This window comes from Electrophorus electricus, chromosome 5, assembly GCF_041902795.1.
Source record: "Electrophorus electricus isolate QZ-2024a chromosome 5, ASM4190279v1, whole genome shotgun sequence".
NCBI lineage: Eukaryota > Metazoa > Chordata > Actinopteri > Gymnotiformes > Gymnotidae > Electrophorus > Electrophorus electricus.
Genome location: NC_137501.1, coordinates 10,192,366 through 10,213,078, shown reverse-complemented (window position 1 = coordinate 10,213,078; position 20,713 = coordinate 10,192,366). Strand labels below are relative to the sequence as shown.

General features: G+C 38.1%; 1 protein-coding gene across 4 annotated transcripts in view; it reads right to left on the bottom strand.

Annotated features, from left to right (window-relative positions):
• The window catches only part of arid3c (AT rich interactive domain 3C (BRIGHT-like)), a 58,720-nt gene extending 42,231 nt beyond the window's left edge, over window positions 1-16,489 (bottom strand). For 3 of the 4 annotated variants that reach the window (XM_081714152.1, XM_081714151.1, XM_081714153.1), the window contains exons 1-3: window positions 16,095-16,489; window positions 14,744-15,424; window positions 5,414-5,506 (exon numbers count right to left, since the gene is read on the bottom strand). In XM_081714152.1, coding sequence (XP_081570278.1) covers window positions 5,414-5,506; window positions 14,744-15,424; window positions 16,095-16,133 — 813 coding nt within the window. In that variant the 5' untranslated portion in view covers window positions 16,134-16,489. The remainder of the gene's footprint in view (window positions 1-5,413; window positions 5,507-14,743; window positions 15,425-16,094) is intronic. The other variant, XM_027028857.3, reaches the window with a different exon arrangement.
• Between the last annotated feature and the right edge of the window lie 4,224 nt (window positions 16,490-20,713).

Sequence of the window (20,713 nt, the reverse complement as noted above, 5' to 3'; positions counted from 1 at the left end):
ATGCAGAGGGAGGGGTGAGGAAAAGGAGAGGAGGGACGGCTATTAAATTTATGACTCAGACTGCCACATCATCAGTTGGGGGGTTGGGAGGTGGAGGGGGTTGCCATTTCCTTCCTGCCAGAGGACAGTTCTGACCAGCATTGTGTAAGCAGATGGTGAAGATATCGCCACAAATTATACCTCTGCCAGGGCTTCCATTCACACGATGCTGAAAAAGAACACTGTGATTGTCATCTAATCCACTGCAGGCCCACATGAAGACCCATCTCTATGTTTCTGGTTGAAACATTACACGGAGACACATGCATTTAAAAAAAAAACTGCTTTGAGTGATTATGAATGGCACTATATAAACAGACAAATGGCTTTTTTAGGACAGTTTGGGCATGAACAGAACTCTACCTCTGATGCGTGTTATGTTTTTAAAAAGACATCCTCTTACCTTATTCTTAGGTTCTATCAGCAGTAAACACAGTAAAAATGGTAAAAACAGTATCAGCACTATCAGTAGTTGATCTCATTCAGCCAAAAAGGAGAAGTTCAATTTGCTTAAGTACATATCATTGCAAGCTGATGTAACACCTATTCTTTAAAAGTGCTGGTCAGCCATAAAGCACTGAAGTTCGTTAGGGAGTATAATCTAGACACCACAACCATATAAGGTATTAAATGCTGAAGTTTCTGAGGCTGACTCAGCCACTTGACTGACATGTTATCTCTGTCACTTGTTATCATTAATCACTGTAACATCTCATTATGGCTAACCTTTCTTACTATAATTATATTTCATTGCAATTCAGGCATAGCAATACTTAATAAACTTAAACGTTATGTGTTGTTAAGGTCCATGTAAACTATAAATGTTGCTACACTTCATGCTTAAAGGTATAGCTATATTTACCCTCTCTCCATCAAACTGCAATGATCATTCAAGCCCACTGGTTGTAGAATGTTACAGCTGTCCTATTTATCAATCACTTCTTTTCTGTTGATCAGCAGATGGTGTTGTCACTGGAACTCTTGATAATAAACCATTCTTCCAACAAGACTAAGCTCTGTGGTTGGACAAGTGTGTAAGCCTACATAATGAAACTGACAGAGGAAGCCCTTAAATAAGAGCTTTATGGCTCTGGTGCTAAATAATTGAAGAAGGGGAACATGAGTCCAGGTCATCTTAGTGGACAACAGCACATTTTCTCTCGCAGCTGACGAAAGAAGTGATTTTACAACACACAGACTGAAGGGCACAAAGGACTGCTGGGAGATCTCACTCCAGCCAAATGGAAATATAGAGAGGTTGAATTATAAACAACTGTGTATTACGCTCCACCCTCCCCCCAGCCACACACACACATCCACCCTCCAGCCACACTCTCATATTCCTGTTTTTCACCTGCATGAATGCTAAAATCTCAATAAAGAAGTATCTCATCTCATCATATACCTATATAACGTAAACAACATCAGTGTAGATTCAGTACAGTCACTACTGGCTCATGTGTGCCACCAGTTACAGCCCCCCACTCTTTGATCCTCTTAATGATCTCTGACCTAGTGAGGAATCTATGAGCTGCAAATGCTGTTTTATGGTGAAGTGGAGTGGGGGAGGGGGCTATGAGTAGGTCAAAGGTCATCAGATTCTGCTAATGCTAAACAGAAACAAAGTGTCAGCAAGCCTATGTTAGATTTCACAGAAGCAAATGCTGATTAAAGGGGATCACATTTCTCAGGCTTCTTAAAGGGCCAGGGGCCAAGAATTGAACTGGTTGAACTGGTATGACAGTGACTTGTATCTGATCTATTAGTCATGTGCTTCTCCTTACGGTTATTTAGGACGACAATATGTTACTTTTATGGCAGAAACAGTCTGAACATACATTTAAATGATAACTATACATTAAAACCATATCACTTATTTTACCACCATTCTTTATTAATCAGACCATTAATGTGACCAAGTCTCACTTCAGGCCACATAAAAATATATATTCTCAGTGATAGCTAAAAGTACCTTGGTATTTAATTGTTCAGTGGAGTTCCTCCACAAATGACTTCCTCTCTGCTATCTGTTATAAAGTTTTATTGGTCAGAGATCACCCCCCTAAAGAGGGGCAGGTTCCAGTGAGCTGGCCTTATGGCACACTTGATGCCACAAAGAAGCCTGGCCCTGTGCATAAGTGCTGACTAGCTCCCAAATTATATAGGGCTCCATTGGATTTTTCTGGTTTCTTTTTTTCTACCTTCCAGGGTCAATATTGATCTTTCATCCCTCTTGTGAGTAACCTTAAATAATCCTTTTCCTGCTTAGTTCCTTTCTACATGAATATGTTTGCCATGCACACCAAGGGGAAGAGAATGGAACTGGGGGGAATAAACAAATCCATTACCTTGTCAAATTTCTATTTAACGTCATTAGGCCTTATCCTAGGAGATGCGGATAATGTTCTCTGTTGATAGAACTGGCTGCTTTTTAGCAGGGCAGTCAATCATGATCAGCCGTGTTTGACTCCTACATCAGCTGCTGGTCAAAAACAGAACGATGTGACAGTCAGTTCAGAAAGAAAAACAAAAATCTTTCTGTGTTATCTAAAGCGTTCTGCTAGGAAACTTTTAATTGGAACTGTGTCCACGTATACTGCAGATCTTATTGGTTTTGATGCATACTTTTCCTCCTATTTACTATCATGTGAGCTTCTGGGCAAGTAGCAACACAAAGACAAGCTGAGGAAGTATGACTGAATTGTCTTGATTGGCCAAGGATCTACAACATGAGATGTATCTAGTTTGTATTGATTTCAAGTGGACTTCAATCTAAATTTACTGATTGCATCTCTGCCCCTATTTTCAGGTGGTGGGGGAACAGAAGTGGGTTGAGTGTATTACCGATAAGATGTCCACGGACATGGGTTTGACACAGTTAATCCAAGTGTGTTCAAATATTTTTAAGACACATATTCTCATTAACAATGGCTATGAACTGGCTTAAACTGAGTGAAACATTCACTGAAAAAACGTCAAGCAATCCATTAAGAAAATCTAAGAAAAATACAGTAGATATGAGGAAAAAACATATGCACAATGTTCCTTGTGCCTCAGTACATCATTATATGCACTATATGCTGAAATGTGAAATCCAACAAACAATTACGTTTTACACCTACACAAAACCAAACAGACCATCCCACTGTAAGTCACGCACTATAAAACACAAGCCTCGAGAAGAAAAAGGTGAGTAAAAAAAGAGTCCCTGTCTGTGGTGCCAGTAACATTTATTCTACTGAAAATACTCTTTTTCATGGCAAATTAAAAGGCCTGTTATTGGAAAAGTAACCATACATACACAAGTACAAGGTTCAATAAAAGTAATCAGAAAATGCAACGACTCCTACACATAACTAAGCATTGACACTGGAAGTGGTCCATCAATGGGAAAAGTAAAAATGTCTATCCCCATGTTCACTCATTTGTACTCCGAAGGTTACTGTCGTGTTGTTCATACTTCTTCCGCAAAAAAAAAAAATTCCATTTAATTACAGTGGATCCTTCTGCATAATATTACAGAAAAATATGAAGGGAAAGACCTATCGATGTTTAGAGGAAGCCACCCTAATAATGCAAGTCCACTCAAGCACCATACAGTCTACAACATGTGTTCAAAAAGCCAATTCTTAAGTAAGCAAATAAATAAATAAATAACCACCAACCCATATGGCAAACTCATGGCTGTTTTGTTTAAATCATTCATATGTGTTTATTTTCTCTCAAACAATTTACTATGATTCAGTTTGTATTTTCATCCTTGCTTATATGATGCCATAAACTATCATCATAAGAATAAAGAAATGCACAGTGTTTGTGTAGCTGCAAACAATCTTAGTTTGTCTTTGGTATTGATGGCATCAAAACAAATGGCAATCCTTGGCTTTATTTTCACTGACAGAATCTGAAATAATATACTCTGTGCAAATGCAGAGGGATACTAGGAACCTTTAATGTTCCTGTCTCTCAGGATATGACCTTGAGGAATCTTTTCCACTGGAAAACCCACAAAGGTGTACATAATTATATATTAGGTTTTAAAAATGCAGTGTGATGATTTTACTATATTTCTGTTGCTGTTTGCTCAGTCTTTCCATTCTAGAGTGTAAAATTGTCTTCTTCAGCTATGAACAACAACTAAGCAAAAAAAGAAGAAGCAAAGACCTTCTGTGTGGCATGCGCTTTGTTTCATTCCAGAAGCTTCATCGTTCCCCTCAGACTTGATAAATCATCTTTACAGCTGCTGGAGAGGAATTGGGTGCAGGGAGAAAATCTGTTAAACAAACACCCTCAAGGATCCTGGACTCCCGGACACTGTTTTCCCTATTAATTGTGGCCTGTTGCTCTGCTGCTGTTGTGCTATACCCCCCACTCCCTGTTTTTCCACAACCTCTTTCACTGACCCACAAATCTTTTAGCACACGGGTGTTAGTTTATCCCCATTTTGAGCTAAACAAAAGTCAGTTAGTTCCATGGCAAGAGAATGTCAATGGCTGTTGGAGTTCTTTCCCTCTTTCTTCTTTGCTTTAAAAAAGGAAAGAAATGGGATAGGCCTCTGCACAGCTATTGCCTATGGGACAAAAGTGAGACTATGATTGAGGATTCTTTTGCGATGGTAGGGGGTGTTGTATCACATGGCTGTGGAATCCAGGCTCTAATTGAACCCTGAATTCGTTGTAGGCAATTAAAAAAGAATGGGTCCTCACTCCCTTCGTGGGTGTTGCAAGATTATTGAGACATGCACTAGTCAGATGTGCAGGGGATACTCGGTATGTTCAAATCATGGATTTGATGGAACCTGGGAACCTGGGATAACACATGTGCTTTTGCAACAGGGGAGCAGCAGTGGGCATGTTTGAGTTAAATAATTTCAAAGAATGTCAGATGAACCTTTAACAATAACATTTTTCAGGGCAAATGTGGAAGTAAAAAAAAAAAAACAGTATTAATGTATCCACATGTAAAGATTACATATGGAACCGATTTACCTATACCTATACTACCTGTTAAACTAGCCATACCAAAAATACATAAGCCAGTGGTTTTATATGGGGATTTGTTTAATTGTAGGTAACACTCTAACTGCAGCAGCAGACACCACAGTTCTGTGCATTGAAACAAAGTATTGTCTTTCACCATCTCATCAGGACAAGAGCATCACAGGAGAGAGATGGGCTATTGAGCTATTGTTAGTTCTCTTGACTGTCACCACATTTGAGGGGTGGGAGGTAACAAGTATGAGGTTTCTCATTGTAAAGCAGGGCGCAGGCTGGACGGGGGGGGGGGGGGGGGTGTTAGTGAGACTTAAGTGACGGGAGAGTAAGAGAAACGGCGGCAGGGGTAGTGGGGGGACTGGGGTGGGTGGTGTACTAACCTCCTGAATCAGAGACGAGGAGCCACCTCCACCACCACCGAAAGAAACACTTGAATATCCCGACTTCCTCCCAGGACCGCTGCCTTTTCCTGACTGAACACACGTCAAGGGCACAGCTGAAGTCATAGGCAGTGGTCACTGGCACGCAAGAGCATCCACATTCGACCCGGTTGCTACCTGCTACCACAGACAGGCACTATTTCTATGTACAAAATCAACTGAAAATAAAGAACAGGATAGAAAAAAAAAACATGCTGTAAAAACAGAATTGCCAGGATACTTAATTACATATGTCCAAAGGAGTAGCGGCAAATTTTGGGACCCGGACACAGTAGACTATCCCCATCCCCCATCCCACCCCCACCCCCACTCCCCCACCCCCCCAAAAAAATCATACCTTTTTGAGGCTGGTTGGTATGAATTTAAAGGGTTAAAGATCATAAAAGGAAGCGGCACCTGCTTTTTCTCACTCAGTGACTACAGATGCTTCTGGAACTAACACTGTGCACTTTACAAGTTACTCAGTGGGCTGCACTAAAAGAAACTATTTTGCTTCATTATCCACTTGTTCTTTTTATGAATGACTGCAAATGAAGGTAATCGCTACTTAGCTTACAGTACTACAGCACTGTTTGGCACAAGTCAGGCTCACCTGTTTTATGAAAGAAATGAGTCAGAAGTTGCCCTTTTTTTCTGCTAAATGCTCTATAGTCAACAACATAGAAATTATACAATAGATTTGCTTGCTGGTGCATCAAACATTTGCTTTTGTGGCAAATGGTGAGGGTGGGGTAAAAGGAGAAATTAAAGGAAACAACATAAATAAACAGAACTTATCATGGAAGATAAGTTATTATAGAGATAAATAATACAGTCAGGTCTTATTGATCTCTATAATATCTCTCCTTACTAATGTCTAATTAAGCTAATAAATAACAGAGTGTTTAAAAGTCTAAATCAAAATCCATTGGAGAATCATGAGTAGTCAGGTCCAGCATTATCTACTGTCCAAAGCCCCTGCAGATGCCACAAACCTCAAGAGTAAAGGTGGTTGGTGATGTTGAATCTGTGCAAAAACCTAAAGCTCTTATGTACAAATCTAAAGGGAAGTCACTATTGCACATAGTTATGGCATGGCAGACAGTTAAAGTGCATCTGCCAGCACCATAAAAAAAGTTTAAAAAAAAACCACAAAAAAACTGCATTCTGATGTGAATGAGAATGATACTAATGATGCTTCCTTTCTCTTTCCCACTATAGCTTCTTCTCTGCTCCACATTATCTCTTTCTCTCTCTCTGTCTCTGTCTCTCTATCTCTCTCTTTCTCTCTCTCTGCACTATATGTCCACAATTGAAAGGGACCAGATGCTAAACTGAATCAGTGGACTGTTCCATCATCAAAACAAACAGACCTCCACCACTAGTGGGATTAGACACAAGGTAACTGAGTTAGACTACATCTGATCTTTACACCCGACTGGCCCTATGAACCGTGCTGAATGCACTAGCCTGAGTTTAGCCTAAATCTCGTGCAAAATTTTGTATCTGAGCAACTGGAGTTAAGGCTACCTCAATGCTGGCTTTACACTTTTACAGTAATACTAAACAAAACTACAGTACTCTAAAGTCCAATTAATCTTTGGAAGTCATATTTTGTATATAAATAAATGGACATTTGAGTGGAGTTCTATTTAAAATTATACCGCTCCATTCACTATCAGTTTCATACAATCCATGCATTCAGTGTTGGGTTTTACAAGATGTGAAAATTATTTTCAAGCTGTATATTTCAGCAGGTTAAAACATGCCAGTCAGGCACTAGCAGCCAATCGGATTGTGGTGTGGGGTTTGTGTGGGTGTTTGTTGTGGGTGGGGGTGGGGACTGTAACAAACAAGCTAATCCTGGAAACATGAATATCTGATGCTGACGTTAAGAGCTTGTTTCTTTCCTGCCTTCTGTTACCACTTCTGCCCTTAATGAAAGAGGCTATACAGAGGGAGAGTGCTGACACGGTGCCTCAGCTGCACACCACTTCACTACTGGCCTGACCACAGCAGACCAGTCTCATGGGCCCTGCTCTGAGGGGTGTTTTTCTACCACATGTAAATCAAGTTTTACCATGGAAAACTGAGCTTTTAATATGGATATGTTGTTTCAGACAAAGTCAACATATATTAAAAAGGAAATATGTCACATAATTAGCAAGTTGGGTAAACATTTATTAGTTTGCAAGCTCAAAGTGATAGAAAAACACTGTTACAGTGATGGCAGAATTAACCAGGATTCAATTATATAGTTGCTTCTAATATAGAAATACAATAAACAACTAGCAGTGGTTGTGGTGAATTATAATACTATGGCTACTATGAAGAATAAAATAATCTTAATAGTCTAGACTGGAAAGCATTAGTGAACTTGACATATAAATATAGATATATATGGTAGAGCTGTATCTGCTCAAATGGTGCGAGTTAGGCCTATTACAGATAAAAAGCATTTACTGCAGAAATTACAGAGACATCTGTGAAATTAAAGTATATTTTGTTGCCTGCACGTAGCCGTTTTACATAGTTGTTTACGAGTCAAACGCTGACAAGAACAAATGTACCATTTGAACTCACTGTGTAAAAGTTATGATGTCATTGTGTGTCTGAATTACTAATGGAAGCTGCGTTTTACTGTGTGGCCTTCTGAAGGCCATATACAAAGTAGTTTTTTTCTAAATTAACAATATCATGTGGAATGTTTTATTAAGAAGCAATATTAGTGGGACTATAATTATATACGTTATATAAAACCATGTCTTACGGAGTGTTACACTGCTCTAATTGTGCCATGGTGAGCAGTCCAATTATTTCAAGACAAATCACCTTTATGGACCTCCATGTGAACTGTACTTTATGCTCGCAAACTATTATTAGTGGGAATGGAAATAAAAATGGCAAACTTGATCAAACCAGCCAAAATTGACTAACCCATAATGTATACAGCATACTGTCTTTTAATGTGAAAAACACTTATCTTCTGAATTATTAGAATCCATAGAATTGTTGTATGATCAATATCCAAGGTGCTTCTTTACTGTGAGGTGTTTACATAAGTGTATACAGACTGGAGACAGGGTGCATTTTCAAAAAATGGACAAGAACACTTGATCCCTAAATAGTTATGTGAAGCTTAACAGTGTGCCATTACTCAACTCACTACCATAGTACAGAACCCACAATGCACTGGAACACCAATGTATAATGTCTTGAGATCAGGTGACAGAAAAGCATGCAGCCTCCCCCCACAGTTAAGCTCTAACTATTGCCGCCATGTAGCATACAAACCACTCGGAGTCACACCTCATTCACAGAATAAGGGAAAAGATCGGGAAACCATTAGCTATACAGGTAAATGTCAGCAAGGATTACAGTGCACAGTACTTCATAACACACTGTTGCTCTGTCTAGTGACATTCAATATAGTACATGAGGCAGTTCTGTAACACCAACCACGTATGATTCCTTAGGATACTGTCTGTAAATACCCCAAAATAATGAGTTTTTATCATCCACTTTTACACACACATCCACATGCACACACACACACACACACACACACACACACACACACACACACACACACACACACACACACACACACCCAAAGAAATGATCATTCAGGACTGTAATACACTAATTTATTTGTTTAAAGCATTACCTACTGTCTACACTTATAGTCTAGACTGCATGTGGTATCAAATTAGATTTCAGTTGTGAATATATGAATTTGCATTTGACTGATCATCAGTCTCGGTAAAAGTCTTCTGCAAGAGTGCAAGCCATTAGACCAAAGTCAGGTTTTTCGTAACTTCTGCTGTTATGTTTAACATAATAACAATTCTGGTTTGCATTAAGCAAAGCCCCTTGCCTGTCCATTCCGTGCCCATTTTTGCAATGCCCCTAGCAGTTATTTTCAGTTATGCAAGACCAGGTTCCCATCTAGAATGAAGAAGACCCACTCAATACTACAAAACTAATAGCATGGTGGCCACTGTAATATCCCCTAAAAGGGGAACATCACTCTCATTTAGAACATAGACATTCTGCGGTTAGCCGGTAGGTGAGGTATAAGCTGATCTGCTAAACCAATGAAGTATTTGCTATGACATGACCCAGTGACACAATGAAATAATATTGCTCAGTTGGAAAGCAACTACCAGTTCACTTCAGAAGGATGACAAATATGTGTCAGTCCAGATGTTCTGCTGTATAGAGGACAGGGAAAAAATGGACTGTCTGGCCTATAACTGGATGTCTGGCCACTCTAACTTACATCTATGAAATCACCGGTATGATGTAACAAACTTTGTGGTTTTGGGTCAAACACTTACATATGGTTTGTGAATAACAGTAAACACCAAGATATGCTCACCAGGTCATGCACAAAACTTAATAATGTTGGAGTATTGCTGAAGCCTGTTTTATTGTTCATTGTGCTGAGACATGCTAGCTAGTTAATATAGTTAGCGATAACCAGCTAGCTTGCAAGCTAATTTCTAGTTGAATTAAATAGGAAATATGAGAATTAACTGCCAAGTGTTAATACATTAGGTATTAGTATGATAATATAATGCAATTTTGAGTCATTTTAGTCACCAACTAGTAAAGACTGTCGCAAAGACAGTTGTTCATTAAATCCATGCATGCTTCATTGAAAGAATATGATAGGTCTGACTATGTATTTAGGAACAAGGCATTTGGCATTTGTGTGTTTACTGACTTACCATACTACAACTGGTGTGTTGTGCATTACAAGTTACTCCATTCATATTTCATAGAGTGGCTTGTCTTCTCTAATAATGTCTCTGTATTAAATGAGCTGGATTGCCCAAAGAAGCTGCACAAATACTGGGCAAGCATATATAAAATATAATACACAGAGTAAAACTGCTCAAATAAACCAGTATTTTAATAAATAAGGAGCCCTTTGCTGCCAAAACACTAAAGCCTCAATGGCACATTGTATCCCCATATGTGCTTTATTGGCACTCCTTGCTTGAGTTATGGCGAAAAACGTTCCAGGCATATTTTCCCTGACAGAACATAAGTGAAGACTGAGGCTTTGACAAACATAGCCTTAAAACAGAACCCTCTGACAAGAGACCATTTGCCAGCTATCTTTTTTTTCCTTTTCAGTTTCTTGTAGATGTTGCCCAAGCTGCAGATCTGAGAACAACTTTGAAGGTTCTCTCACAATACTCAAGGTTATTGTTTGGTCACAGGAACCTATCCTAGATCAGCATTTAGCGACTAAAAATCTTTTTGGTTTTACAGCTAACTCTGTAAGTTTGTGGCTAACTCTGTAGCAATCTGTTACAAAAAAAAGGCATCTACAGTGGTGAGGGCTGCATGAATGCTGTTAAATACCTCCAGCAATGGCACATCAGGAGGCCAGGAGCTATGGCTGTCTGGAGAGTCTGTCAGGAGAGCTTACTCTTACTACAGTACTACTGCTGCTGGGTATAAACACCAGTGTCTCTGCCATATGGAGGGTTCGGCTCCATGCATGTGTTTCAGCTTGAGGCTGCATGCTGAGTGACTAAATGGATCTGTGGACTGAAAAGGTATGGCCTCAGCTCTGCAATGAAGCAGAAGGGCCAACCGGCGGGGTGGAGCAGGCATTGTAAAAAAAAAAAAGGGGGGGAAAAAAAGAAGAAGAAGGAATTTCTTGTGTTGAGCCTGAAATTTCTGTGTGCCTGTGTGTCTGCTTGGGTCAAAGACAGGCACCCAGTGCTTTTATGAAGAAATTAATGGGTCTAAATTGAAGGGATGAGTGTTACTTGAGAACAGCCTTAGATAGGTTATTTAAAAATATCCCATTGCTGAGCATTATGGGTTATGGCTGCTCTTCCCTGCAGAGAGCTTCCTTCTTCACATTCCGTTCCATTTGGACAGATGTTAAATGTTCTTCTTTTTGTCCTTTTATTGTAAGGACATAACTGTGAAAATAAAGAAGTAGCCACCATCATGCTTAAACCCAATAACCTTGTTTATTTAAACACAAAACCTATTTTGGCTTCCTGACTAAGAAGGAACTTTGTGTTCCTTTCAGTGATTTCACAATTGCCTCATTTCCCTTTTTGTCCAAGAAATGTTTAGCTTCACCTCCACAGTCAGAATTAGGTCACCGCCGACTGCTGCTAAACTGAGTAACCTGTGCATGATATATCTCACAGAGAAGTGTCTGAAAATAAAAAAGACCATTAAAAAGCTACAGTTATAGATACAAGAATAATTTAAGGCTACAAATTTTAGAAAGAGGATTCCTTTTGTGCTGTTCATGTTTTTTTTTTGTTGTTGTTGTTTTTTTGTTTTGTTTTTGTTTTTAGCAGAAATATGTGTAAATATGTAAGACACAGTGCAATCTTTAACTGCTTCTGAAGAAAAAAAAAAAAGAAATGCTTCCAAAAATGCTAGACCAAATAGTACCAAAATTTTAGAGTTAAGGCTTTTGGAGTTGAGAAGCTGGCCATTAGCCTAGATCTGCCAAAGCAAACAAAAGAGGGAAACACAAGCCAAGTCTCTGCAGGCTTCTATAGTGAAACCATACACTGCTGCCTTCCCTCCGCCCCCTTGATCCCCTTCCAGCCCTCCTCCATGGTCTTCTGAGTGATGCTTGTTATGGGAAAAACCCAGTCTGAGAGTTTGTTATGTTTGCAAAACATGGCATAGGGACGACAAGGGCAGTGGGGAGATCAAACAAAAGCACTGAATCCAAAGTAGAGGCTGGACAGAGCACTCCAAAAATTTCTATTTGCAGTGAGGGAAAATGGACATTCAGTTTTATTGGGATAACTGATGTATATTCTGGACAGATTGATTATAATGGGATTTCAAGGTTGCTAGATTAACATTTGTCACCATCTTAAAGAATTGATATATTTAATAACACTGCACTTTAAAACACTGCTCATTATTTGTCACAAGTACATTGCTTTTTTGGACACAAAACACTTACAAATCAGAACATTATTTGCATGTTTTTAGTTCATCAATGTAGCAGTTATTATCAGAGGGGTTACAGCAATGCATTGGTCTGCCAGAACGCTTCAGCAAGCGCGGTTGTCTACAGTAGATATGCTGAACACACACATGCACATTTGTATGACTGGATTGTGTTGAAGTATGCAGTTTGCTCTCATTTCGTAATGGTCTGGCTGTAAGCCGACACATGCGCGCTCACTGCCAGACAGGGAGATCCCAGCATTTTTGGGTGGGAGCCAGACTGGAATGCCAGCAGGTCTAGTTTTCTGCACTCCTGCCAAAACTCCACGCAACTTTGTGCTTATTCCCTCCCACTTGCCTGACTCTTTCTTTAACAACAAATGGTCATATGGCAAATGCTTTCAGTTTTGGGGTTTTTTTGGACTCTCCTTATTGGTTCTTTACACCCTCTCTGTATTTTGTACTTATTCAATACTCGCTGAACATGTATGGGTGTGTATACACAGCAAGATAAAAAGGTAAACATATTAGAATGAAAAACAAAATTTATAGTAAACAATGTATCATACAATCATTTTACAACAAATCACTTTGCTGAAGAGACACTAGGCAGCATATAATTACTTTTTTCTTACTAAAAAGCTTGACAGACTTTATAACTGCTGCATCAAGTTAGAAAAAAGAAATGTTTGAAAGTGGTGGCTTTTAATATGTCATAGGTTAATCTCCCAAAGCCAAACAGACAAGCTGGCATTATTCACTGTCATAAATGCAAAGTTCAGGAATCTGGTCACAATGTCCAGTGCAATGGACTCCTCACCCCCAAAGCAACATCTTGTTCTTATTTCAGAGAGGTATTTACTGCCTTTAAATGTGTTTTTTTTTTTTTTGCAATGTCAAAAACAGGCAATATACTGGCTCCGCTCAGTCTGCCAAATGCATCCTTTCATTGTTCCTGTGTGTAAACTGATTTGTGGAAATATCTTAAGGCTGATTGCAAAAAGTATGTTTTTGACCTCTGTGAAACCAAACCGCTTCTGTGATATGGATGATTATGTAGTGGGTTTTTATTGTTTGTTTTGGTTCTTTTTTCATTTCTTGTCAAACTTTTACTGATCTGCATCAGCGACAACTTGCAAATTCTATAGAAACACTACCACCTTCATACTTTACAAAGCTTTCTCGAACTGATCTTAAATATTACATTTATCAGATGTTAAATTAATAGTATAAACTTACTCCTGCATTTTAGTTGTTGACATTTTTGTGAGTTTTATCATATTGCTCAAGTTGACTATGGAAAAACGACAGTACATTGCATGCCCCACCATTCATTTTCCATGGAAACGCTGCTCATATGCGAATAAAAGGAGAAGGCTCCTATGTCATTATGTTCCATTTTATGACCCTCAATTAAGGCTGATGCCCTCATTTGAATTGCATTTCTATGCCTTAAATTACACCATTGCATACACTAATGCAGCCTCTAATGTACATATCTCATTTAGGCATGGCTCTGAATGATCCATCATAAATAAAGAATGAAAGGTCCATCCAGGCCCACTCTATATAGATCTATGTTAGTTTAAGAGCTCAGCCATCACTGTATCAATGTAAATTTTCCTCAGAGAATACACTTGAGCTATCTTCTGGGGGAGATTATATGAGCATTATGCCAACCCAGTTCCAATGCATAATTCTGTAATTCCATTACATGTATGCAAGTATCCACTATATCTTTTTTATTCTTCTTCTTCTTCTTCTTTTTGCAGACGAATACTTAATCAATTTCTATATCATGGACTCAAATTAACATCGAGGTAAAACTGGATAGAATGTCGTGTACTACTTGGAAATGCTGCTCAGACATTATATAAGTTGACTGGAGTTTAGCTTGGCTGCAATAAAGTCAGACTAAAGTAAGAAGGGAGATGTGAGTTTGAATTCAGTGCCCAGTTCAGAGACATTATAAAACTAGAACCTCAAAACCTTGTCTGAATAAAGACATATTGCATATATAGACACACTGTTTTTTTTTTCCATTAGCCTAATGATCTTTCACTGTTAAACATCAGATCAACCCAAAGTTTAGTACAGTGTAATGTCACATGACCTACATGAACTTATACTGAATAGTTAAGAGGGAGAGATGATGCTAAGGTATTTCTGACACATACAGAAGAAAAAGGCTCATGGTGTGCCAACTTTGCAAACTCAATGAGAACAATGCTGTTTAAATATGTTGTAATTATTATTTATTTTATACCAGTTACTTAGGTTTGTGGTTAAGGTACTTTCTTCACTTTTAAACCTAACCTACAACTCATGTCGTCTTACCTGTTTAAACTGTTCCTCGTAAGTCCACTCGTGGTGCTGCGATTGTACGTGCGGCGCTAGTGCACTTGGTGATTCGGGCTGCCTCGGAACTGCATACGGAGGCTGAACTCTGGACAGAGGAAGCGCCGAAATACTTTTTGGTGACTGTCCCGCACCGGAATGCAACGTATGACGAGGTGGATAATGTGCAAGGGGTCCTTCAAGATCATCGTCCCCTAAGCCCTCATTCATACTGTCGTCTTCCTCAAGATCCCGGTCGTCCTCATCCATTTCACGGTCCACATCTTGCTCATCGTCTATGTCGGAGTCGTCTACGCGCTCTGCAAGCCTCTGAACGTCGTGGTGATTGCGGTGCCGCTCGCTAGAGCTCGATCCCGGCGAGTTCGGTGCTCCTCCGGCGAAAGCCCCCCGAACTGATGCCTGGTAGTGACGGAAAGCGAGAGCTTGTTGTTGGATCTGGGACTCCACCATAGACCTAATGTCCTTGTCTTTCTCGGCTTGGCGCAGTTTTTCTTCCAGGGCAAGGCGAGCCGCCTGCTGTCGCTGGAGGTTTTCCATAACCGCTTCCAACTTCATTCCGGTGCCGCTGGAGGAGTGAGACTGTGCACCAGAGAAGTGACTATGAGAAGTGGAAGAGGGGACGTGCAGGGGAAGGTTGTTCGCTGACGAAAATGCGGCTTGCTGCGGGGGAAATGGAGCGTCAATTCTAAACGTACAAGGCTGTAGGTGAACAAAATGCTAACAAATGCCCAGGCAAACAAAAAAACATCAAAAATGTCACTAAAGTTATGACTGTGGTACCTCCAATGTGGTAGCCAGCTATCTAACCAAATATTCTTAAAAATATGATGAAACGGCAAAAACCTTTGCTTTCTGCATTGAAAATTCGTATTTAACAAAACGTTTTCTTGTACGAACTTAGGAAAACTTGCTTTGACGTTTAACTTTTAACATATAGACAAACCACTTTTGCGCTTATCAAAAAATGTACTTGTAGAAGTCATCATTCAAAAAGTTGGAAGAAAGTGGAAATTCTCGTGTTCTAAGAATAACATGTAAAAGAAAAATGATGTTGCTTAGACAGGTTAGGGAAATGAAATTTGAGTAAAAGTTATTTGCTGGGCAATGTAACAACATAATTTATCAAATAGCCTAGTCCTCGGTACCGTATACTATTGCTATGGCTGTGCGTCTAAGCAACGTTATTGGGTATCGGATGTTATTAAAAACATCATATTACGTTCAGATAAGTAAATAAATAAGAAATAGCTTTAAAGATAGGGAATGCTGTAAAATAAAAACTGTAGGCTTTGTAAAATTGACTGTTGTAACCAGGATATCGGATGCTTACCAATGCAGATTTAGTTGCTATGCTTGTGTTGTCAACCATGCTTCTCCGGTCAAAGGCAATTAATTTGTTCAAAAGTATCCTTTTACCAAACAGTCAAATGCCGATGTATTCCCGTTTCAACATCGAGATATTACGATCGCGAGGAAACTCGATTTTGGAAAAAAAATATATATAAATATATATATATATATGTATATATACATGTGCGTGTGTATATATATATATATATATTTGATATCGCGGCGAGTCCGCAGGCTCCGAGGGTTTTGGCAACAAGTGGCAACTGTAGCCAGAATGACCTCTTCAGGCGAGAGATCAGCCCTTCTGCTCCCATTTGCGTATAACACGTCAATGGAGTGATAAATACTAAGGCAGGGCAGGGTCTACAGTCAGCTAAGGAAATATAGTTGAACAGTCAAATCAAAAGGTTTAACTGATGCACTTACACCTGATAATTTAGGAAGGTGATTTTAAATCACTGTTTGAAGAAATCTGCATTAAAGGAATATGAAAACACCAGGGGGCTTTAGATGTTTCAAATAAATCATTATAGCAATAAGGGAATTCTTCCTTTTCTATGCGCTTTTGTTATATTATATCTAATGTATATGTGATTGAAAACTACTGGTATCAGTGCAGAAATGAGAACATAAACAAGACAATAAGGGCATTGCAAACATCCAAGCCACTGGAATCTCAGTCATTGTTTCTGATCCCATGGAGGGTTTTACAAGCTAGTGTAGTCTACAATATTTTACAGTTAAATGTGGCTAATTCCAAACTATGTTAACTCTTCAGTCCAACATCTATGGATCATTCCATAAATAAATTGTTAATACATTAACACTCACTTTAGATTTCTCTTTGTGGATGACATGTCAGTGATCCAGCATTTTCACTTGAAGACAGAACTTCAACAGTTGCTTGAAATATGAAATCACAATAAGTGGTGGTTTTCTGTGGATATAACTACCCTGCTATCAGCAGAACATATAATTGCCATGTGCCTTTCAATTACTTCAGATTTCTAATTATAAAGCCATTTCACCAGCCTATGGTTTCCTGTCATATAATTTAGTGGGGAAAATTAATCACCATCAGAGATCTTAGATAGGTTTATGCATAATTGCACAGTCATATTTTTCTCATTACTGTCTTTTATCTTCATATTGGACATTACATTAGATAGATAGATAGATAGATAGATAGATAGATAGATAGATAGATAGATAGATAGATAGATAGATAGATAGATAGATAGATAGATAGATAGATAGATAGATAGATAGATAGATAGACAACTTCAGACAATCAGATAAACAAACAATCCCAACTATACAGAAAAAACTTGATATGTATTCATCAGAGGGCATTTTGCTGTGTGGACAGAAGGTTTACTTTTTCCTGCATGAAGTTTCTATGCCTAATAAAACTCCCTCTCTTGCTTTTGAAACTTCCCAGCATCAGATGAGCAAAGCAGTTTCATTGGTTTACTTGTGAGTGACCTGCATAGGGTTAAGGTCTTAACACAGTGATTAGATTAAACTGATCGGTGATCAATATGTATAATGATATGTGATTGGCATAAACTAGACACGTCAGCATGTAGAAAAACAACCTAATGAAGATTCTTGTGCCAAAATATGTAGTGGAGAAATATCCAAATGCAGCAAGATGTGTTGACACACAGCAAATAAATATTTCATATTGTAGTCTATGTAAAGCATAAGCCAAGTTGATAATTTACTATAATGACAGGGCCAATAATGACATGACAACACTGGAAACACACACCTGGTCCGTCACAAAATGAATGTTATCTTGACTCCTGCCCAAGAGTGCCATCTATTGTTCCCACATTCTCACACATCTGAATTATTTTTCTTCATATCTGTACTAAACATTTATTGTAAGTTATCATTATCAACAGTCAACAGAGACCAGGGCTGACTCAATTATTATAGCAACTCACACATAATCTGTTTTATGTACAGCTACATCATTTGATATTTTTGGCATTGTCAGTTGAAAATTACCATTTGCGTTTAAGTCTTATAGAGGGTTTATTATTTTTATGGTATACACCTTTAACTCCACTTAGCTAATAAAAGACATAAGTGGTGTGGACTGTGCTTCCAGTAGGTATTGGAGAGGCTAAAACTTAATCAGATTAATATGCTACCTAAATAGATCAGGTTTATGAGACTGAGGTAAGTGTGGCTCAAGGCTAAATGACCTTGCAGCTGCTCATAAAATCTGACTTTCCATGAAACAAAGTGATCTCCACTGTTGATCACTTAGAGTACCATGTTATTATTTAGAAGAAATAATTTACATGACATATTAAGGGCTTATTTATTGAGACATTATGACTAATACATGTGCACATACACACACTGACACACACACACACACACACACACACACACACACACACACACACACACACACACACACACTTACTTTAAGAATGTTTTAACATATTTTGATGTATTTTATTTGCTAACACATCCCTGTTACATAAAAATCACAACTTCAAATTAATGTAATTCAATTATGTTAATATTTCTGTAGAAAAATTAATGTGGCTTTATCTCTTAATTTAGACTGTTTCTTCCATTTTTTGAAGTTGCCACTGCAACAGATTGATTCGGTTTTATACTGGCAAATGTATTGGTTTTGATTAGATGTAGACAAATGCAGTTGTAGTATCATTTCCAAGCATCAGCTTCGAAATGACACACAACACACAAGTACACAAGGCTGTGACAGTTTATACTATGCTTCTGTGCTTAGAAAAGCCTGAAGCAACACATCTCCTGGAAAATATAAGTGGTAGTCACAGTGATGTCGTATGCTTTTAACAGAGGATATATTCACTCATAAGATAAACTGCTCAGCTAAGGGAAGAGCAATTGATGGAGGAAAGAAAAAGGACAGCAGATGAAGAAATCAATATTGATCAGGGATATTGATCACTCAGTAGAAATGGAAACAGGTTTATCTAGGGACATTTGTCAAGTCACCTAATAGGAGACAAATCAAGCACCCAATGATAGATGGGACAACATATAACTTTGTATGCAGCACATTTAGTGCAAGCCATTACTGCAAATGACATTCTGTGTCCTAAAGGTATTTAAATGGCAAAGCAGGTAAAATTCCAGCATTAATCATTTCTGGGTCATGAAAAAATAGTGTTTACTTTTCCACAGTATACATACATGTACTGTTTTACAACAGTTTTGATTTTTCACAATCTCTTAGTAAGTAGAGGTAGTTTGAGCCTGTATTAGCATCCCCAAACAATAATGACCTATTATAACTAAGCAATTATAATTAAGCAAATCTCAGAAATGATATGCATCATAGGCATTAGCTTATGCAGTGTGGCAAATTAATCATATAGTTCAGTAGGAGTTTTGGGATATATTTATTATGCAACCTAACACTATCAAATTCTTACTGTTTAGACTGCGTTTTCAGTATCTAATTTAAGACAGTGTTGCCAGCATTTAACATAAATACATTGTAAAGGCTACTGTGCAGCTGATGAAATTATAACGTAGCTATTTTATGATTGGCACTGCACATTCTGTTGTTAGTCATATTTCAAACTTTGTTTTGTTAATTATAGTTAATTATTACTCAATGTACAAATAAAGTAATAGAAAATACAATGGGAATTTTTGTTGCTGAGTTTTTGTGTTTTGTTTTGTTTTTTAATCTATTCAAATTCAAAATAGCACACTGACATATTTAAACATATTTAATCTTCAGGTTTATTCCCTGATATAAAATTGTCTTTAGGACAATAGGACAACACCAGAGTGAAATCACAAAGGACAGTTCACTCTGGCAATGTGTGTTTTAGAGAAATGTCCAGCAGATGTCTCTTGTAACACATGTGGAATTTTCTGTTCTATTTTAATTGTACAGCATTTTCAAAATATGCAAGTCAAAACACCTTTAATAAACAGCCTGAACCTCCAAGTTAAAGTTAAAAGTGCTAGTTCTTTTTTGCTTAGTTAGGCTGCATTATAGACCTAGGTGCAAAAGACAAATATTGACACTGTAAATATCACCGTCACCTGACATTTCATTTCCTGTGCCATATTCAGGTTTTAATGATAAGATATTATTTTATAAAATTAAATAGAATTTAATTGAATAGAATTACACTTTTCCAGAAACTAAAATCACTGGAAAATGAAATGAAAGCAATAAGAATTTGAAGGATATATTATAGGCCTACATCTACTTGTTATTCAAGGTTGCTCCTGAAATCACACCCCTTTCACCAGCCATGACAGATGGCTTCAGTGACGTTAGCACTTTAATACATTTAAAAGAGCAGGACTCAAAAAATAAATAAATAAATAAACATACCTCTTCTGATTAGATTAACAAATCAGGCAACAACCTGTTTCCTGTATTAAACCACTTTTGGTGCTTCTTGGTAAAATGTTCTGACTCAGCTTAGTGAGTAAATGTAATATATTATGATGCCCAAGTATAATTTTTGATGAATTTTTGAATCAGTGATTATACTATTCCCAGTGGAGAACTACACCTAGTTTAATAGAAGAAACAGTCACAGAATACTATGTACCAAGTTG